The sequence below is a fragment of the Brachionichthys hirsutus genome, chromosome 16 (assembly GCF_040956055.1).
Source record: "Brachionichthys hirsutus isolate HB-005 chromosome 16, CSIRO-AGI_Bhir_v1, whole genome shotgun sequence".
NCBI lineage: Eukaryota > Metazoa > Chordata > Actinopteri > Lophiiformes > Brachionichthyidae > Brachionichthys > Brachionichthys hirsutus.
In genome coordinates, this window is record NC_090912.1 from 8,261,102 (window position 1) to 8,283,087 (window position 21,986).

The 21,986-nt window shown below is 42.9% G+C and overlaps 5 protein-coding genes across 5 annotated transcripts; 3 read left to right on the forward strand and 2 right to left on the reverse strand.

Annotated features, from left to right (window-relative positions):
• Positions 1 to 1,355: 1,355 nt before the first annotated feature.
• On the forward strand, positions 1,356 to 2,991 carry amn (amnion associated transmembrane protein). Its single transcript, XM_068750370.1, has one exon. It carries the CDS (start codon positions 1,356 to 1,358, stop codon positions 2,769 to 2,771), a length of 1,416 nt encoding a protein of 471 aa, XP_068606471.1. The 3' UTR covers positions 2,772 to 2,991.
• Positions 2,992 to 3,294: 303 nt separating this feature from the next.
• On the reverse strand, positions 3,295 to 5,796 carry LOC137905586 (tripartite motif-containing protein 16-like). The gene is made up of 6 exons (XM_068749832.1): positions 5,383 to 5,796; positions 5,121 to 5,216; positions 4,752 to 4,985; positions 4,308 to 4,479; positions 3,916 to 3,990; positions 3,295 to 3,833 (listed from the first exon to the last, which is right to left on the reverse strand). The coding sequence occupies exons 1-6, from the start codon at positions 5,794 to 5,796 to the stop codon at positions 3,295 to 3,297; spliced, it is 1,530 nt and encodes a 509-aa protein (XP_068605933.1).
• Positions 5,797 to 8,848: 3,052 nt separating this feature from the next.
• Positions 8,849 to 13,231, reverse strand: ush1ga (Usher syndrome 1Ga (autosomal recessive)). The gene is made up of 3 exons (XM_068750116.1): positions 13,068 to 13,231; positions 9,812 to 10,265; positions 8,849 to 9,649 (listed from the first exon to the last, which is right to left on the reverse strand). The coding sequence occupies exons 1-3, from the start codon at positions 13,229 to 13,231 to the stop codon at positions 8,849 to 8,851; spliced, it is 1,419 nt and encodes a 472-aa protein (XP_068606217.1).
• Positions 13,232 to 15,659: 2,428 nt separating this feature from the next.
• otop2 (otopetrin 2) lies at positions 15,660 to 18,445 on the forward strand. Its single transcript, XM_068750342.1, has 6 exons — positions 15,660 to 16,095; positions 16,220 to 16,356; positions 16,468 to 16,526; positions 16,828 to 16,970; positions 17,049 to 17,896; positions 17,986 to 18,445. The coding sequence occupies exons 1-6, from the start codon at positions 15,660 to 15,662 to the stop codon at positions 18,154 to 18,156; spliced, it is 1,794 nt and encodes a 597-aa protein (XP_068606443.1). The 3' UTR covers positions 18,157 to 18,445.
• A 630-nt stretch (positions 18,446 to 19,075) lies between these two features.
• Positions 19,076 to 21,614, forward strand: LOC137905756 (Golgi apparatus membrane protein TVP23 homolog B-like). The gene is made up of 7 exons (XM_068750014.1): positions 19,076 to 19,087; positions 19,238 to 19,305; positions 19,578 to 19,722; positions 20,364 to 20,453; positions 20,797 to 20,916; positions 20,991 to 21,119; positions 21,207 to 21,614. Exons 1-7 carry the CDS (start codon positions 19,076 to 19,078, stop codon positions 21,228 to 21,230), a joined length of 588 nt encoding a protein of 195 aa, XP_068606115.1. The 3' UTR covers positions 21,231 to 21,614.
• Positions 21,615 to 21,986: the final 372 nt, after the last annotated feature.

A 21,986-nucleotide genomic window follows, 5' to 3' on the forward strand; every position in this document is an offset into this window, starting at 1 on the left:
ACAGACGACTGAAAATGGAACTGTCCAGCTCCAGGGGTCATTCAAACCCTTCATCCTCCCCTGGCTTCGCCGTAAACCTCACTGTGTTCAACTTATTTAACCATCGTCATAATAGAGATGCTCCTCAGTTCCAGATGACTGAATTAACAACATTGTCCATAAACGGCTGTTTGTACATTATTGGCGTTTAAACCACGGACTTAGCGCTCAGGCGATGGCAGCGTTTCTCTGGACAGAGGGGAGAGGGGAAATCTTGTGTTTCAGCCGGGCTGTCAAAGACACGGTGCGTTGCAAGAGAGGGTTGTGACATGTCTCTGCAATGGCACGTTATTGATGTTGTTTGTTGTAGATGCAATGCTTGAAAGTGGAGCTGCACACTTTCGGAGCCGTCTGTAATTACGGCCTTGGCTTTGTGACAGTTTAAGTTTTTAACGACAGTAATAGAGATCGTATTTATATGTATAATGTCTAGGTTTACGTTTCAATCTGGATGGCTTATAATGCTTGATGTTGAAAATTGTATTTTCCTTAAATTATGTTAAATTTATATTGATATGCATCTGTGAATTTGGCATTGGCCTCCTTGCTGTAAGCTGAATGATGATAATGAAAGGTGACCCTTTAGTTTAGACTATGATCACTAGATGGCGCTCCGTCTCTCACCATCGCTCCAGTGTACACAATACTCTTTTTTTTGATCAGAATGATATCCCAACATAAAGACGACTCGGGGTGAGGGGTCATGATGGGATTCACATTAGAAGATAATAAGACAAAACTTTAAGTCAAACAGAATTGTGAAGTTAAAATTTATCAACACAAGTTCAATGTCAACATTTAATTACCGGTAGTCATCAATTTATGACTAATTATAACTAATGACTAAAGACTATGACTAATGAAATGTGTGGGTCCGACACCCATAAATCTATGGGTGTTGTATTTACAAGACAGTTGGCTTATAGACCCCCATGCATTTCCATGCAATGACAATATAGGCGTTGACATGGCTACCACATACTATATATTTTTGGACATGCAAGCTCCTCATCAACTCGTGTGTGTCTGTGGGTGCGTGGGTGTCAGCGTGTGTGTGTGTGTGTGTGTGTGTGCGTCGGTTTGTCACTCGTCATTCACTGCGTTGCAAAAACAATAGGCCCTCACGTCCAGTTGGGCGCTCGGGCCTAATAATAATAAAACTTGTTTACTGTCGCTGTAGAAAATGTCAATCTTTTACAGGTCATCTGCTTGAGCGGGTTGCTGCGGTTCACAGCCCATTACTTTAGCACAAGCTAGTCACAAGGCTGGAAACAAAGTTCACCGGAGGTTCCCTCAGTCCATCGTAACGTTTCAGGATGCCGAGAATGCCAGACGTGCTCCTTCTCCTGTGTCTCGCCGGGGCAGTGGATGCCCTGTACAAACAGTGGATTCCTGACACCAACTATGAGAACAAGACCAACTGGGACAAAAAGGACGTCCCGTGTGGCAGCGACGTAGCTGTCTTTTCAGCCGAGAGAAAAGTGTCTGTCTTTGTGGAGAGCGCGCACGCCGTGCACGAGATGAGGCTGCCGGTTAATGGGGAGTTTATCCTGAATCCAGGGGCCGGATTTTATGTTGTGAGTGGACAAGACCCAGGCTGTGGGGCAGGGGTCACGACCAAGTTCAAAGATTCAGAGTCTCTTGAGTGGTTCGACCCAGCGCTCTGGCAAGCGGCTTCAAGTATGGCTGACCTGCAAAGTGGGAATGTCTTATTCTCGGTCCACGAGGAAAGTGTCCCTTGTAGGTACGACGATGTGGTTTTTAAAGACGGAGCCTCTTTCCGGGTGGACACTAGCTCCACTCAGACTAACATTCCTGTCAGGTCTGTGTCGGTGCTGGGGAAGGTATTTCACAAGAAGTCTGAGTTCTCCCAGTATCTCGGCTCACGCTCAGGCCGACTGCAGTTTCACGGGTCCTCTGCGGTTGCCGTCGGAGAGCTGGGCTGTGACGATCTTTCCGGCTGTATCTGTGGGAATACTGCCAACCATCAGCAGATCTGCAGCACTGTAACCTGCGCCACGGTGAGCTGTAAGAAGCCTCTCCTCCCGGAAGGGCACTGCTGTAATATCTGCGGAGCCATCGTCACAATCAACTACGCTACTAATTTCAACCTGCAAACTTACAGGGATCGAATCCACAATCTCTTTCTTACCCTGCCGAAATATAAATCCATTCACCTGGGCATGTCTAAAGTCCTGAAGTCACAAAAGTTGATGGGGATCGTCCCTTTTGGAACCTCACCCGTGATCCAGGTGGTCATCCTTGATGGAGAGGATGGAGAACAAGCGGAATCTCTGGCCCGGGACATTATTAGAGACTCCCGATCTCATGGTTCTTACATTGGTGTAGTTAAGGCTGAATTTCAAGCCTCCTCTGGGAGTGATCGGCCTGGAGTCCCTGCTGGGGTAGTGACTGGAGCTGTGTTTGGAGTTTTAGCCCTGATTGCACTCATCAGCGTCCTGGTTTTCCTGGTCCATAAAGAGGTCGTTCGAATGCCAGCGCTGCCTTCGCTGGCGTCCCTACGAAGCTTTAAGAGAAGAAGTGATGCCGGGAATCTTGGTGGGACTCCAGACCTCGGATATGATAATCCTATGTTTGATAATCCCAGCATGCTGCCCGATATTGTTGACCTGTATGGCACTAAGAATATTAACACAATTACTTTGACTTCAACAGGCGTGCACTTTGTAAACCCGGCGTATGATGAGAATGAGACTGACTTTAATGCCTGAAGAGAAGAGTTGATTTTATTTTATTTTATTTCCAAAGTAATTCCGCATTGAAGCTATGATCATAAAAAGCCTCGTAATAAATCCTCTTATGGCTTTATAATCATTCAGCAATGTAAACCCAGAAACATTCTGACAGACACTGAAGAATTAATCACAAAATGAACTTGTGGAACAAAAAAATAAAAAAAAAAGGTTGCCAGAGGTTTGTGTACTTTTTCCTCATTCCTGTCATTCAGGGGAGATACAGGACAGGAGCAGTAAATCCGAGGTGATTTCCTAACACCCCCCCCCCCCCCCCCCTCCTGCTACAGGTATCCTACACTCATGCTGCACACTTAGCACTTAGGGTAGTAAATTGAGCCTTCGGGGAAACATATGTGAAAAACAAAATCCTCGATATACTATAACTTCATGTGCCTTGTTATGCAACTTCAATTAGCATTTATAACGCACTATTTCTGCCTTTACAAGCTCGCAGTGAAGGCAGGCGATAATTATTGACGTGAAAAACAGAGGGGACAGATTATTTTGTGTGACGAAGCAGAAGAACCGTGTTGTCTTTCTTTGACAGCCAGGCTGCGACGTGTAAGGGCTCCGAGAAATGAGCCGTGTACTTGTGGAGCAGCCTCATGGCACCGCTTACGTCGTAGAAGGACACAGAGCATCGGTGAAAATCGACATACAGGCCGACTTTTGTGACGTCGGCGGCTTCCAAGGGAGTTTCCTCGCCGGCATGCCAAGCAAAGAAGCCTCGGCTGTTGCTTCCCACGCACCAGGAGACGTCGCTGCCGGTGATGCAGCTGGTGCCATGCTCTGCCTTGCGATCGATGCTTCGGTACGTGACTCCTATGTGAGCGCCGTCCCCCTTCAGTTCTGCCTCATTGTAGTGCCTCCCCTGGTAAAGGCTCTCAACAGTCACTGCTTGACGCCAGTATTCAAAGCGATCAGGGTGATCTGGGTAGCTGTGACGCCAGGGGCTGGTGTTGGTCAGCTTTCTGCTGTCCTCCATCACACGCAGGAAGGGATGGGTGGTGTCTGGGTCAAAGGTCAATCTCCTTGTGTCTATGGTACAAGAAGAATGCTATTTGTCCATAATCTAACAACCACAGAACACTGAATAGAATATAGAGAAGAGACTATTCACATGTCAGAAAATCTTCCCGCGTCTCTGGATCAGGCAGGGATGAAGGGTGAAATTCTGGCACCAGGGATTTAGTTCCTAAATTACGGTTTTGTAAAGAAAAGATTTTATATTTAGTATATTTCATCATCTTATTTTATGTTATTCATTATTTTTTCATGAAGCGGATTTCATTGAAATCCATCCAATGGTCATCAAATTCTAATTAATTCAGCAGCTGTTGAGATATTTCACAGGATATGAGAAAACCTGGACCCACTGAGGAACAGTTGGGAAATCACCAAAGTCATTCGTAAGGAATGCTTTACTGAAAATATTGCTGCAGTTTGTCAAATAATTTAAACGTTAAAAAGCCAGAAGATGTCAAATGTGGAATATTACACACACACACTCACCACTTTTCAGGACTAAGTCAAGTCTGTCCCTAAAGGAGGAGAGGATCCGGTCACACAGCTCCCGGGTCGTGTCAGTTACCACTCGGACATAAGAGGCGAGATGGCCCGTGTGGTTTGTGCACGCAGCAGGTAGACACGCATCTGTAGCTCCTCTCTTCCACTCGGAATACTCCTGGAATAAGCAAAGCAATCTTTGAAGTTCCATGACGGTGATGTTATGCTGGTTCATTACATGCAACCCCTATTTTAATATCCAGAAACATGGAATATAATGCCTGCTCTGTTTGCACTGTCAACACGTCAGTGTCCAAAATAAACTCACTCTTGATGTTTGAAAACATCCTGGGCAAATCCCATATTACAGTCGGACTGACATGGCTTCAACAGTTCCTGGTATTTTTGTCTCTAAATAGTTCACATATGTGTGTTTTTTTTTTTTTTTACCAGCAGGAAGTCAGCATCGGATTTGCTCTTGAACACTTTGTTTATTTGAGCCATGGCTTTCGCCAGCTCTGTCTTCCTCTGCTCCAGATGCGCTCGGATGCTCTCTGCCTGCTTTAGCGCCATTCCTTGCTCCACTTCCAGGGACTGCATTGTCACTTTTCTGGCCTCTTCCACAGATGTGTGCAGCCTGGCAAACTGCTGTTCAACAATAACACAAATCTCCTGCACTGATGACTGAAGGACCAGCCGGGGGTGGGAGTGGGGGTGGTGGGGGGGAGATCGAGGCATCATGTAATGCTGAAGGAAACTTTGGCCACATTAAATAAAGGTTCATTTGACTTATGTGAGGTATCGACATGGCACATATACCTTAATCACGTTGTTGTTACTCTGCAGCTTTTCAATTGCTTCCTCAGCAGCTGATGAGCGATGGCGGATCTCTTCTCTCTTCCCCTGCAGCTCAGTCTACAAACAATTTATCACAGCTGCAAAAAAAATCCTGCGTGAAGATATTATTCAGGTGTGCAAAATAAAGGGTTTCCAGCCATGACAAGGGGACAGTGTGAAGCAATTCATGCACAATAGTACAATGTAAAATTTAGCCAAAAAGAACACTGAATTGTGTTTAGACCTCAATCCGTATTCTTGCCTCCCCCACAGATGCGGTTGCATGTCCGTTGTGTTCCAGGCTCTCACAGTCACGACAAACACAGCACCCATCTCTCAGACAGAAGCGCTCAAGAGGAAGCTGATGAGCCTCACAGGGTTGACAGTCGACGTCGTGGCGGGGATCCACCAGACGGTGGTTTTGGAATTTGCTGTTCTCCAGGTGTGGCCTGAGATGGGCCTGGCAGTAAGAAACCAGGCAGGTCAGGCAGGATTTTAGGGCCTTGCTCGGACCGTCTATGCAGGAATCACATAACACAGCCGGGCAGAGAAGGGTTTCCGACAAATCCGAGAGAACATCCCTTGGTTTCTCCTTCAGATTTGAGCTGTGCTGACTCTCCTCCACATTCTCCTCGGTGTTTCTGCCGAGCGTCGCCATGTTCCAGCGAATATCCAGTCACGTTAGACGATTTGCTTGAGCTGCAGAGACTCAAAATTCCCACTCCACAGTTAGGCATTCTTTTTTCCTTGTCTTATACGAGACCCTCAGAGTGCATAAGGAAAACATTTCAAACCCCGCCCAAGTTATTTTGTACTCAGCCTGCTGAAGAATGTTTTCCACCCCTCCCTTCGGGCTACTCTTCTCTTTTCTCTCAAATTCTTCTCTAAGCTTGAGATACAGCAGATGAGACACACACGAGGGGAGGAAATGACTAACGTATTGTAGAGGAGCCATGCAGACAGGGAAATGAACGTCCTTACTTTTTATTCTGTCCGTGTCAAAGACCCGGTTTTAATGATTTCACGACCTTTGGAAAGCAACAAGGCAATTTATTTTGTAAAACATCAGCACACAATCACCAGTTTAGCCTGTAGAAGGTGCTGCTAAAGGATCAATGTGAAAGAAGCGAACAGTGTTTCCTCGAGACATGGACATTTATCTAGAACACAACTTCCTGGCTTCATGTCATGCAACACACGTGGAAAGACAGACGTCAGCATGAGGAGTATCACAATGGCTAAAAGAGGCAAAACAAATAGGTTCCGCTTCCTCACACCGAAGTCTGGTGAGAAATGATCTCTAATGTCAGTGACGGTGTCTTTGTATGATCACTGGATGATCATTGATCTGTAAAGTGCATACAAGCAGTGCCTATTGGCTACACTCTGAATGAGTAGCACTTTATTAATTTAAATGGTTGTTCATTTTAAAGTGATAATGATTCTTTTATTTTGCTTTAGGGACAATAAAGAGTTAAAAATCCCGCCCATATAACATTAACAACCAAACGATATTTAGTAATGAAATCACATTCAAATTTCTAGTAAATTATTTGTCAAAACATTTAATGCATAAACATCCATATTTTAACTTGTATGTGTTTCTGGATGGAAATTATACCAGATGTCTCAGATCTACAGCATCAGACGAATTACAAATCTATAAAGTTCATTGGCCTTGCAAAGAGTGGGGCATTTTTGTTGGAAACTTAACGCAAGGGGGGGGGGGGGGGGGGGGGGGGTTATGTTATACATTACTTGGCACAAACTACAAAGCCCAGGATCTCCCACCATAATAATCACAGTTTAAGGGACTGACAGAAAGCTGGACTGAGTTGCACTTAAGATCATGAGCCACCAAGAAATGAATGCCATCACCAAGAAATGAACGACATCATCAAGCCCTAAACTCTTGAACAAACTCTACCTAGCCTTTCAGAATGTCAGAATGTTGAGTGGTTGTGACTACGATGAGCTAGCCTCTTTAGAAGAAGACCTAAAAGAATCCTGTTTACTCAGCCACAGTGTGAGGGTCATGTGGCTGCACTGGCTGATTGGCCTACGACTCACACCTGTTTTCTGCCTCTCATCCCAGACACACCTGAGGCTGATTACGACCGGCCTTCATAAGCCCTGCTCCGCCCGCTGTTCCCGGTCGGACTATTTTTCGTGGATCGCGTCCCTGCGTACGGAACGTCTTTCTGCCGCTCCTCATCCCTGGGACCTGCCTTTGTTAGAGTTTTGTATTTTGAGCTTGCTTATTTGGTTTGTTCTTTTGGCTGTGTCTTTTTGTTTAACAAGATATTTTCGTTGGGCTCCAGCCACCCCGTAACCCGTGCGCAGCTCCGGGATAGTGACTCGGCTGATGAACATTCCAGCAAAGCTTATAGTCACGTTTGTACTGTCTCCGTCCTCTGTTTCTTGGGGCCCTCTCGCACCAGTCCGTAACACACAGCTTTGTTTGCAAGCATAGAAACATCAACAGTCATCACCAACAATGCCAAAAAATCCCACAAGGCCATGTCTAAAGTATCCTCCTGTTTGCCCTCTACATGCTATCTGTAAATCCCCCTTTACCTTAATTTTGATTAGAAATATATCAGAATCCGAAATAATTAGGGTATGGTCTGTGTAACGAATTAATCCTTAATCCATATGTACCAGAAATATATGACTGAAATGTTCTAAAATTACTGCAGTGAGCAAATAATATGAATACACTAGTAACAAGTAATTTACAACATCAAAAGTTGAGAAGGTAAATGAGAATATGTGCAGATGTACATTCATAAAACTATACAATAAGTTGGCCTGTCATAATGCCAAACCTGACATGAGTCTTGTATAAAGGTTTGTAAATCTCCTCGTGTATGGCCTGAGCATGCAAGAATATACAACACACAATATACCTGCAACCATTTCATACTGTGTTTATAAAAGCATCTAATGATACTGTGATTTCACATGGATTACAACGCTGCAGCAAATCACACCAGTCTTAATGAACTGGCTTGCATTGTCCGTGAGCCACACCTGGACCGGCCGGCGTGGTTCTGTATGTAAACATGAGGTACAAGTACGCCAAAGTACACAGTGGGTTCTGAAGTCCATGACAAAAGACTGAAATACGCAAACAGGCACAAGATGGTCAGGCCACGTTCGCAGATGAGAACTGGCTCTCAAACATCTGACCTGCTGAAGGTCTATAAACAATGGAGGCACATTACCAAGTGGTAACGACTGTCCCGGTGGCTCAGCTTCATTTCATGTCCCTGCTGTCCCTGCTGTCCCTGCTGTCCCATCGCTTGACTTCCGACATTGATATTCTTGCTGCTTCCCAAAACCGGAAGAATGCCAGTCAACATTGATTGTCAGCAGAACACTGACTACGAATGAGCATCTCACACAACCGCACACAAGCAACCCTTTAAAACACGGGACTCAAACCAATCGTTGTGTGCAGCTGTTTTCACAAATCCCAACAAGACCAACAATTAGACTGAGACGCTGGGAGAGGCATAAGTCGTCCTGTCCGTATGCGACATTCACTCCGAAAGGCTCCCCTGACCTTTTAAGGCTGGATGAGCAACATGTAGGAGGGTCGTGTGCAGCAACTTTTATTATCTGCCAGGCATAATGAAGACGGGAAAAGGACTCATCCAGACAGTATATCCACTACAACTCCGTGTTGTAACATAAAATATTGTCACTCACAGTTCTGTATCCTCAATACATTCTGGATCCTCTATGGTCTCCTGCCGTCTCTTACAGGCATCTAAGATCTTTTTCCTTGGTCCTAAGGGGATATGGATACTCTTAAGGTCTTGGTCAGAGCACAGCAACAGAGCTTCAAGGTCAATTTTCTCCCTCTTGAAGATGGAGAAAAACTCGCCCATGCTCTGCGTAGCGAGGAAGACCTGCAGAGAGCTATTTTCAGGTTCATCATCATCATCCAGCCCTAATTCAATGTCTTCCCAAGGCAGCTCCTCCATGTTTCTTTCCTGTAGGCTGCGCGCACTGCCGATGCTGTCTGCATCAGGACTTGGGTATTGCTGCAGCCGACTGCGTAAACGCACATTACTGCCTGTCCGGTCCACGCTGGCTTCTTCCCCACTGCCCAAGTCAAACATTCCCCCACTTACATAGTTCCTCCTGAAAACCATGGTGCCCAGACCTGGCCGGTTGAACAAGGAATCATGTCCCGAGTCTGTGCTTATTTCAGAGTAGTCCACATCAGGCCCGTGGAGGTCTGGCTCACTCATGGCACGTGAAATGGCATCATAATTGTCTCTGGGGAACATGTCGTGGACATTGCGGTGCCCATGGTCCTTTGGATTGACATAAGTGCCTTGCTTGACAAACATAACATCATTGCTCAGTTGAAGTCCAGAGAGGGAGCGCACGCTCTTTCTCCCATCTTCATAGATCTTAAAGGTTCCATCTACTTGCTTCCTCCTCTCGAGCTTCTTCTGTATCTTTGCCTTCCCTCGGTTTGTGGCGTGGAGAGTAGCCTGACAGGGTGTAAAGAGATTTAGATTTAGATTGAACATCTATTCAAAACAGTAGTATGAACATGGATTTCAAAAGTCATTTGTAAGTAGCAAGAGCAACTGATTAAACATGCAAAAATTCAAAGCAAACACGGACTTTAAAAATAGACAATGCTTTCAGACCTGAGAATATGGCACACTGACGTTGACGGCACTAAAGTTGCGCAGCTTGTGGCTAATTGAGCTGCTGCTGAAGCTGGACAAGCTCATGGCGTCTGAGGCAGATGCCTCTGAGGCCTCTTTATGAAACTTCCGCTCCATACGTTTGTGGTGTTTCTTCTGCATCTTCTCGCACTCTTTGATCCGCCGCTCGGCATCTCGGAAAGCCCGGTCCTTCAGCTTGCTGACCAGCTTGGTATTGAGGCCCGTCTGCTTGGCAGCAACGACATCCAGGTAGCGGACGCAGTCCATGTGATTCTTCACGGCGGCCATGTCCAGCGGGGTGTGGTAGTCGTTGTCCAGGCACCATACATTGGCACCGAAAGACACCAGGAAGAAAAGGCAATTGTGGTGTCCGTTGGCGGCTGCCAGGTGGAGCGGCGTGTTCCCCCATATGTCACACTTATCAGGGTTTCCTCTGGGGGGGCGATAGGAAAGAGGCTAAATTTAACAAAGTGAATTCGGATTATTAGAACGTTGAACTTTTTAGACTGACATTTACTCATAACATATTTGATGGATTAGCATGAAACAGGAAGTCACTGAAGAAATCACCATCATTAGTGAAATGGTACCTCGCCTCTCGCCCGTTGCAATCTGGGATAGCCTCCAGCGGTCCCCCTGACCCGTGGAAGAAAATCGATGGCTGATACCAATTTCATTTCAAATTCGAATGGCCCGAGTTGAGTATTTCTTTTATTTGGTGGACGTTTTCCCCTCTCTGTCTAAACCTTTTTTTCAGCATCATTTGTGGGTTGTTAATGGGACCTTATTTAATAATTTACAGTCTAGCCACCACATTCTTCTTTCACAAATTCAACCACAGGTCTTGTGGGTAACATTCGAAAAGGCTTTGACCAATCACAAACAGGACGTTTTGATTTTAATGGTTCCTGAGAAGGAATTTGCTGTCTTGCAGCATCTCTGACCTCGGGGTTACCTCTACTATGTGCGCTGCACCGCTGCTGCTGATTTGTAACATGACCGCAGGCGTTCCCGGCACTACTTCTATGCTGCCTGTATCCAGTTTCAGGGGAGACCAAAAAAGGTTGCGCCTCGCTCAAAAGGAACCGCTGGGCATGACTGGTGATGTCACACTGAATTCCTAAAGTCACAACACTCAGTATTCCAGCTGGCTGGAGAATTCTGGAGTTTCCTATTTCTCTTTCACATTATTAGCCTGCTACGCAAATTTCCGAATACTCATTTGCTTGCTCGTTATCAGAGCTATTATTTTATCAAGCATGCTACGGATCATCAATGGTGTCCAACGAAAAGATGTATTTGTGATGCACAGCTTATTTATAGCAACCACAGCATGAGTATAATTACACATTAACTTCGACTCCTAATTCATTCAATGTATTTTTATTTTTCATTTCTTTAAACTAAACATTTGCAGACCCCCCCCCCCCATCTGCCGGGTGTGGTCGTGCACGGACCGCTGGGCATTTGATACGACGGACGCGAAGCCTCTGTCAAAGTGCAAATGTATTATTGATGGATTGTCTTGTAAGGTTTTCACAGGAATATGTGCCAGATCTACTAAACGCAACCCAGCCAGCAATTAGCCAAGTCCCATTCCGATTGTAGCCCCACCTCTATATATATTTTGTTTTTTGTCAAGGTGAGTTTAGTGTTAAACAGACAGGAAAAGCAGTTTTGTGTTCAAATGGAGGTCATCAACGCAATGGACAGTAAGGTAACATAAAGTTATATAAAGTGGCATCGAAGGATAAACAGAAATGAGCTGTGTGAAATGTTCATTTTTGTAAGGACACATTTATCACCTACAGATAATATGCTCGATGTGCAGGAGTTCGTCTGATGCAGCAGTTTTATGCCATACGATTTATGCCCGTTCTCATAAAACGTTGACCGCTGTGCTGATAGGCCTTCCCACTTACCCCCCCCCCCCCCCCCACCGCTTCTCTTTCTCAAATTATGGCATTATGACAGTTTAATCTTAACGCAGTATACCAGCCAAGCAGAGCCCTGCTTGACATCTTTCCAATGAAATTGTCAAGCGGTTTTAAATAAGGGCCCATCATTTTGGCGCCTCTGTGAACCATTATGGCAGCTGCATGTGTAATTTTAGTACCTCGTGTCAATCTGAGGTTCATAGTTTGTGTTGCCAATAGAGAGGAACGTGTTCCAGGTGGGGGGGTCGGACGGCTTCAGAGCTTTGTTTGAATTTATTCCATGGGAAATAATGAATTGAACGTATACCTGCAGCACTGGAGGCCTTCTTGGCTTTGCCACCTGTGTGCTTTGAGTGAAGCAACAAAAAATAAATGCCCTTAGCTTTTCCTCAATTCCATTTCTAGGCATTTAGTAAACTACCAATGAAACAATGCAGTCCTTCTCTGAGCTCTCCCAATTCAGCTGAATCATAATGGGGCCATTTTTCCGGCTGACAAGAAAAACAGGTCAACCAGAAAGAATGAGGAATCGGCTGTTGCGTGTTTCCTAGTCTCGACTGTCCTTGAATGCCACTCGCTTTGCCGAAACAATGCCAGCATTCACGGCGTATTCCCTCCTAAAAGTGATGTTATGCACTGTTAATTTGATAAATTGATAATTTTATTGTTAAAATAGAGTGAAATCGGTAATTGTGTAATGATGGACTTTTGCCTTTTTGAAATAATCTATCAAATAATCAAAACAAAGCACTAAAGCGCTCTTTTGTGATTTTGGAAAGGGTTGAATTTCGTGGACTTCTTTTGATTTTAGCACTTTCTACAGGCAAGTTGTATGGGAGAGGAGATCGCATGACCTCGTGTCATAAAAGGCTGCGTCATCAAATCCTGCCTTTTATTAGTATTAACATAGTGTTAAGTTGGGAGAATATTTTGTGAATCTTTTAATTTGATTTATCCCTTTCACGGATTTATCTTACACCATGATATACATATCATAAAATATTTTTGCAGGATTATCCCAATACCTATCTGAATAATTTGATAAATATTGTTTTTAGGAGCTGATCTTTGACTGAAAAATGCCTTTAATTAGTTCAAATATTTGAATATTATTTTATCAATTTATCTCACTTGTCAACAATGTAGAGATTGCTTGCTCTATAACATTGAAAATAATGTGGAATAAAGGGCCAAACTGCCTAATAATAATAGCTTCTGTCGCCAACATGACTGCATGACGCACACACACACACACACACACACACACACACACAGTATGAAGGATGCCGTCTACCAACCCCCTGGACGCGATCAGCCTCAGAGCCTCCAGGTTGCCGTGATAAGCCGCCCATAACGTCGGAGTCATGCCATCCTCATCCGGCGCGTTGAGATCCTTCCGCGTCGCCTCCTTCAGCAGGTGCAGGTGGCCGTCCCGGGCCGCCTTGTGGTACCTGTCATTCATGGCGACGGTTTAGCGCGCCCTGCGCGACTCCATTCCGTTTTAGCAACAACCACATCGCCGTCTTCGTGCGGTTGTCGAGATCAGCACTAGGTGTCCCGCAGTTTACCCGCAGACCACCCTCAGCGGAGGAGCGACGGGCGGATTGGTATCCAGGGACGCCGAGATGCGCGGCGTGTACGCGTAACAGTGCTCCCGGTGGCTGAGGCGCACCAGGGTCCCAGTTTAATCCTTTAAATTATCCCCACACACTCACTTTTCTCAGTGTCACCGTTCTGTTTTTCTTAGACACTTTCTTAGTCACGTGGTTTAGGTGTATATTTTAACAATTTATTGTACATCTTCCAATTCATTTTGTTCAGGCTCCTGGAACAATTCAAATATGCACATTGTAGCATAATGTATAAACGGAAGGAATTTGCAGGATTGTGAATATAGTGTTAGTTTTTTTTCGTGCAACATTGCACTGCAATTCCGGGATGGGCTGGTGACATGTCCGGGGTGTACCCCGCCTCTCTCCCGTAGGTGTGATAGCAACATCCGTGAACGGCAAACGCGGAAAAGGGGCTGTAGACGAGATGATTGATGTCTCTTCTACAAGAAAATGGATGGAAGGATGGATGCATTTAAATTAAAATCTATAGCGATCCATCATCAGTTTTATTAATGTTTTTTCTTTTAACATATTATAATGTACCCAAATTCTTCTTCTTCTTTGGTTCCAGTGTGTGCATGTTTTTCCATGCTCTAAGGCATAAAAACTTTATGCAAATGTTGACTCTTTGCCTTTATTTATTAAACTATTTTTTACTGTGTCGAGTCTCAATAATGAATATTCAGTGTTAAACATGCAACACTGGTGCAACGCGTTTATTAAAACAAACCCATGCAGTTAGCATTTACAGATGTACAGTATAGGCCCCGGAGTCACACTGATAAAGTCTTATATAGAGCCAGCAATGGTATTTGGGCTATTTAGCCAATGCATATTTTAATTCCATGCACTTCGGTTAGAACGGTTTACAATTTGATGTTAAATACTGCATTAAACCTGCAGAGTTGAGAATCTTCATGAACAGGAAATGATGAGCAGACATTTGAGAAAAGTATTACTGGAGATGTCTACATGTGACCAACGAGGAAGAAGGAGAGCAACACTGGTGATATTGTTCTATCCTTTTCAGCAAACTTGTTTTTAAGGACACCTTGCATTAGGAAATGAGAGTGGAAATAAAAAGGTCTTTATTAAGTGTCATCTACTTCTGCAATAAAAAGAAAACCTAACTGCAGCTTAGACTTACCCAGATGTGAAATGTTCAAATGTGCACAGATATGAAATAACATATAGTCACACCTGAGACTGATGTTCCCAGATACAATAACGCAAAGAACAATGGACGTAGATGGTGGCCAGACTTTTCATGTATTTCATGGTGCTTTGCAGAGAAAGCATGCCGACACACATATCATTGAACTGCATTAAACTATTAGTATTATTCCCTTCAAGTGCTGCATTAAAAAGATGAACTGAACAAATACTGGAAGTTGCTGCAAAAAACATTGGATCACATTGCACAGGACAAAGACAATACAAACCAAAAATACTCCTAAATATGAAAAGATCCAGAAATATTTTTTTTTTTATGACATTGCCTTTTGTTCTTGGGTTATAAATACAGTGCAGTACAGTACAATGCTGCTAATAGGAAAAAGAACAGGTTTCTTTTAGATTGTAAAACGTGGACATAGAGGGGTTTTCCAAGAAGCATCTTTTGAACTTTGCAAGAATATTTTGAGCTAAACATGCTGTGTTTGGTGATAATATGTGTTATTCATAACAGATGTATTGACATTTATGACTGTACAGGAAGCCTACGTATTTTCCAAAGGCGTATAAAAGCCATGACAGCTCAGATTCCTCCACAGGATCACACTGCAGCAGGTAAGCTTACGTGCATCCCGAATCCCTATCTTCTTATTTAGAAGGTCACCGCTTTGTCCAGTTGTCACAAGAGCTGAAGTTTGGTATTCAACAAGCCATTTTTACATTGTAATATTACATTACCGTACATGACTGCTAAATATTTCCTTGTATTAATCCTGGTGTTATTAAAGATGCAATCAGATAGGACGAAAGAGGTACAGCAAAAAAAAAAAAAAGCCTTGTAAGCAATTTCTGTGAGTTCTCGCTAAACAGGGCACTGTTGACTCTAGCCATTGCTTGCCAGAATGAGGAAATTAACACCATTTGTATGTCTGAAGCTGGTCTTTTGTGTAGCACCAACAGAGCGAGAATTATATTGACTCACTGCCAATTGAAAGACATCATTTGGGCGGGATCTACCTTTTAAAGGGAGCCTAGGAGAGGCTAAAGCAATAATGTTTCAGGCAGATGCATCTCATTCGTGAAGGGATCTTGGAGGGAGGAACCATGTATTTGAAAACTTTTTATCCATGCAAGTGTGTGACTGATGGCAGTTCCTGTGAACCATGTAGGATGATGGCCAAAGACAAAGACGCAGAGACGGAGGAGTCCCAGCTGTCCAACAACCTCAGCGCACCGGGTCAAGTGGAGAGCCCAGAACCCGACCTGAAGGCATCTTTGGGCGGAGTCAAGAAGGAGTACACTCAATACTGGGGATGGATGTTTTCTGCGATCATCTGCGTCAACATTTTGATCTTGGGGTGTGCATTGGCCAGCGGCATTTCCAGCACTCATGTTGACATTAGCGGCCCTGACTTGCAAATCTTTCTCATCATCCTCGTCCTCCTCACCTCTATATGGATGATTTATTATGTCGTCTACACGGCCAGGAAGGATAATGGTGATTATAAGGATTCCCATGCTGGACCTATATGGCTCAGGGGTAAGTCAAAGTTGTACTTTAGAATAAATAAATAAATATTTTTGGTCTTGTTTTAAACATTCTTAGCAATTGTGAGGTGATTTGTGTTTTTTTTTTTACATATCACATTGTCCTTATCCCTCAGGAGGACTTGTACTCTTTGGAATTCTCGGTATTATCATGGATATTTTTAAGATAGCCAGTTATGTGGGCTACCTCCACTGTGATTCTGGTGTCAAGGTCGCATTCCCTGTGGTGCAACTTGGTTTTATAATTGTGCAGGTAAAAATCTCTCAAAAAAGTTCTCTCAAAAATCATTTGGAAATGTAACTTGTGGCAAAATGTAATAAAATAAAATAAAGTAATAAAAATAATGCTACGATACATTTTCAGACATACTTCTTCTGGATTCATGCTAAGGACTGTGTACAGATACAAAAGAACATTACACGGTAAGTGGATCATCGTTTGATATTTTATACACCCTTTACTGTCTTTATGAACATTAACATTCATCTTTTGTTGAATCACTTTGATAAAGTTAATATTATCATTTAAACATTGAAATGGAAACAAACAAGTATATCTGTGGTGGCATACTCACTATTGTAAACATTGCTGGTTGCTTTTATCCATATGGACCAATTGTTTAAACTCTAAGTTAAAGAGCTAATTTCTCTCCTTAAAATCCGACATGACAAATTTCTGACATTCTCCGGTCGCTGTCCTGATCATCGCGTCCTGTTGCTTCAGCTGCGGGCTGATGCTCACCCTCGCCACAAATCTCGTCGTGTGGATGACTGCAGTCACCGAGGAATCCGTTCACCAAACAACGATTCCAGAATACCCAAGCAACACCAGTAAAATCTTTGGACGAAGCCAATACATTGAGAAAGGTAAGCAAACCGATAAAGTCATCAGAAAAGATCACCACGACATAACACTTCTCTCTTCACCTGTGTCTTATCTTACAGCGGGTTACGGAGACGACAGCTGCAAGTGCAGCCACACGTCATGTAAATTCTTCAAGGAGGCGTACTACTACCTGTATCCCTTCAATATCGAGTACAGCCTCTTTGCTTCCGCCATGGCCCATGTCCTGTGGAAAAATGTCGGTCGAGTGCCAGATGAACACGCCCATCATCACATCAAATTCCGCCTGAAGAACTTCATTGTTGGGCCCGTGGCAGGGGTTCTTCTAGTGGCGGCAGGCCTGACAACCTTTATTGTGTACGAGATGGAAATGCAAAAAGAGGACAGCGATGATGATGACAGAGACAGAGCAGTGATGATGCATTTTGTCACAAATATAGTGATACTGACACTGATGTCAGTGTCCACTGTGATCGGCGGTGTCATCTACAAAGTGGATCACAGGGAGCACGTATCGGACAAAAACCCCACCCGAAATCTGGACGTGGGGTTGCTGGTGGGAGCCTCACTGGGACAGATCGTCATCAGCTATTTCACTATCGTGGCAATGGTTGCAACTGGGGCCGAAGGCCACCTGAATAGGCTCAACCTGACCGGGTCCATCCTGATGGTGATCCAGCTTGGCCTGCAGAACTTTTTCATTATTGAAGGTCTGCATCGGGAGCCCTTCCACGAAGTGCAACCAGTGATAACCGTAGTTGCAAATCCATATGTGCTGCAGCCGGGCAAAGACCTGAACACAATTGAAGGGTCAGACATGGACACAAAGTCCAGTCCCGTGGCCATAGAAAGAATTCACGACCATGTGGCTAATCATAAACACAAACTCTTGTGGAAGAGACGTGTGTTAAAGGAGGTCTCTGTGTTTCTACTGCTGGGTAACATTATTGTGAGTATCATTCTCCCTCATTTTCTCCTTTAACTTTTTTTTTTTTAAGCTCACTTAATAACCTGTTCTCTTGTTTCTCTCATTGACAGCTGTGGATAATTCCAGCATTCGGTGCCCGTCCTCAGTTTGACCATGACAGTGAAACTCAATTTTATAACTTCAACATGTGGGCTGCTGTTGTGAACGTTGGACTTCCTTTTGGCATCTTTTACCGAATGCATTCTGTTGCTAGTCTCTTTGAGGTTTTTCTGACCGCATAAGGTTGCAGGACCAATTGTAAATGGACTGCACTTATATAGTGTTGTCTACATCCAACTGTCATGAAATTCAGAAGCAATTTAAAAGTAAAATAAACGGAAGTTATTTTTGATAAATATTTGCTGTTTCTCCATAAATTTGTAAGGCAGATATAAACAAATGTAATCTTTTCCCGTTCTGTCTTTATAGCCTGTATATTTGAAAATGTAAATGTATATGATATAACAGATGTTTAAAAGTAGCTCAAAGTGGAGCAAAAATGTTTTCTGTTTGCACAAAATAAAGACAAGTCATGCCACAAGCTGAGTGAAAGAGAATAATTCATTGTCTCATCAATTATTATAACTAATTACCTAATGAAAATAGTAAATAAAAATAACAAAAATACTTACAGGCTATGTAAAGGCTAAGCTAGCCTCAACAGAGCTGGTACTAGAACCAAAGTAAAGCCATTAGCTCTAATAATAATAATAATAATAATAATAATAACGTTTTATTACAGCTCGAACAGTTAGTTGCTTAATTTATTAGGCATCATCAAACAATGAATCATAAATTAGTTTGGAAAAAAATACTCAATTGGTTAAATCATTCACCATTCTTTAATTGGCCTTAAAAGTTTGTTTGTCTTTAAAACTTCAATGACAAAAAAAAGTAACAAATAAGTGTTATTTAAAGCCCCACTCTTCTTTTGTAAGCGATTCCCAAAGCGTAATTAAAAGTCTATAAAAGTTTATATATAAAAAAGCTTTGATCCTTATTACTTCATGATCTCTATGCCTCAGTTATTTGAGTTGGTTACTGTGATATCCTCCCCTTTGGAGTCAGGCAGAGCTACAGCCACCCCTCCTTGGGGTCCTTACGCACCTGTTTTCAGAATCTCCAACACGTCACCAGGAAGTACAACGTCAAAGCATTAAAATGCGGCGACAGGTAAGCTATTATTAGTTCGGTTTGTTTACTTCCGTGTAATGTAACTCACCCGAATCTGCATTTCAGAATAATTATTCATGACTTTTAGAATTTAAACTTTGAAACCAGCTTTAGCTTTAATTAACCTGCGTGTTGCCTTCATGTTTTCAGGACTCAAAAGAAGCTCCTCTTTTTGGTGACGATGACTATGACGTCAATAAACAAAAGCCCAGCGTCAGGTGATATTTCCAGCGCTTGTTGATTTGACCTTTAGGCTTTCGGCTTTAAAGACAGTATTTACTGAAGTACTGAAGGCGTCTTTTGTCTCTTTCTACTCACTGCCTTGCAGAGAGAATATACTTCACTTCACCTGTCTAACAGCTTTATTCACTGGCTGTATTGTTTGCTGCTTTAGTTGCTTAACTAGAAAAGTACAATGAAAACTTTGTACTTAATGAAATTAACACTTTTTAAAACCGGTATTCTTAATCTACTTTTACCTGCCTTTCAGGCATCCTCTGGCATCGTTCTTCCATATCTTCTTCCGAGCCAGTGCCATCGCCGTGTACTTGCTGTGTGACCTCCTGAGCAGCCGTTTCATCGCTTCCATGGTTACCATCATTCTCCTGCTGTCATGTGATTTTTGGACCGTCAAAGTGAGGAGATCAGGTTATGTCTAATCAGTCAAGAACGTCTCTTTTCAAACCTGATCTATTCAGTTTACTGTTAACAAGATATTGCAGTAATACCTTGACGTACGAGTATAATTCGTTCCTGGGCCGAGCTCGTAACTCAAATAAAAAAAATTCCCATTATAAAAGAACTGAAAGCAATTCAATCCGTAAAATCAAGGCTAATAACAATGGGGGGAATTGTGTTTGATTGCTATATAGACACACACAAAATGATATAAAGTATTATAAAATAAAATGTGGTTTTATTATGAGTTTGACCTTCGAGACAGATCATAACGCTAACAGCGGTGTGGAGGAGGAGCGAGTATTTGTACCTTACACGTACACTTGCATAAACTTTGACGTGACAGTACCCACTTCTGTTTTAAGATTATACTTATTGTTGATGTACTCTGCCAAATCGCTTGTCACGTTGATCGATAATTGCATGCTTTTCATCTCCATCGTGCGTCTTTTGTTTTGTTACTGCCGCAGGTTTGCTCGTGTCCCGGAACACTCGCGTGTCAAAGTATTACTTTGTATGTTATTTATATTTACTACTTGTAATGGAAACTAATCAAAAGTGGCAGGCTTTCAAAAACCGGTCCTTGTATTCCCCCCAGAATGTATCTGGCAGGCTGTTGGTGGGCCTTCGGTGGTGGAATCGAGTGGATGAAGATGGAACGAGCCGCTGGTTTTTTGAGTCGAGCAAAGTAAAAAAAAAAGTGATCTTTGCAAAGCAGGTTTCTTACATGGAAGACACATATCTGAAATGCCGTCTTCACGCCATCGTGTTTCTTATTAGTTAAATGTGATCTTGTCGACGACTATGTGATCTAACATACAAAGGCACAGACCAAGCACACCTTGCAGCATATTGAAAGCCCCTACGCAGCGTCATGGAGCCGCATGCTCTTACTGCACAAGTGTCCTGTCTTTGAAACATCACAATGGCAACATTAGAAATGGATTTCCAAAGGATATTTTTATTTTTTTTTATCTTTAGGTTTTCTTTTAAACACCATGAAATAAAATCTTTTTTGGGTTTCTTGACAGAGGCGGAACACAGCCTCCAGCGGGGAATCAAGTGTCTTCTGGCTTGGACTCGTCGTGTGTCCTCTTCTCTGGGTGGTTTTGTTGTTCAGCGCCCTCTTGTCTTTCAATATTAAATGGCTGGTCAGTTCAGTGTTTGCGTAAGTTCCGTTTAATTCAATCCAATTGGCTGCTAATTGGTGATCTTTGCCCTGCAGGTTGTCGTGTTGATGGGTTTGGTCCTGCAGGGGGCCAACCTGTATGGCTACGTCAGATGCAAGGTGGGTAGAACGTCCAACCTGAGGACCATGGTGAAGAACTATGTCGGTGTCCAGATTTTTGATCAAGTATGTGAACATTATTTCTCTCTTAATGACATGATGTATTCTGACTTTTACATTTTGGAAATGATTTCTTTTGTTTTTTAACTAAAGGTGAAGAAAACGGCGAGCCCCTGAGTTTGTGGAGACAAGCATCAGCACAGTGAAATGGATGGATGAACAATTACTTTTTGGATAGTTTTTTTATTTACATTTCTTATGTTTAAGTTGCTTCCTCTGATGAGCTTCAGTTAAAATGCAACAGTTGCTCTTAAGAATACATATTGACCTTTTTTTTTTCTTTTAAAGTCTTTTCAAATTTGGGCTGTGATCGCGTGGTTTGTACTACTGACTTTGATATGTTATTTTGATGATGCTTTTGTTTGTTGTGTGGTATTAAAAAGAAGATGACGGGAAGATGTGCAATCGACATTTGGTTTTAATGTTTTCAAATATTGAAAGCTACTTGGTTTTCATTTTGTCCTATTGGGGCAGGATCTCTGGAGAAACTGCTTTTTTGCTAAACAAATAAATTATATTTATAACGATTTTTACTGGATGTGTTTTTGAGTAGTTATTCCTGCTTGTGTGCATGTTCAAACAACCAATGATATCATATTATTGAGACTTTCTGTGTATAGAAGTGTAAAAATCAGAAGTACAGTACAACAATGGTATATTTATACATACTTGTGTGAGTATTTAAATTCCACATATTTATGTATTCACAGTTTTCACCACACAGCTGCTGCCCTTATGCAACTTTAATTTAATGATGGATATAAATGAAATAGAAATACTGAAACCAAGATCCCCCCACCTCCAACTCGTTAGTCTGCAGGGAATAGTTACAGCACTAGGTGGCAGCAGAGGAACAGCGAAAAATACTTGGTG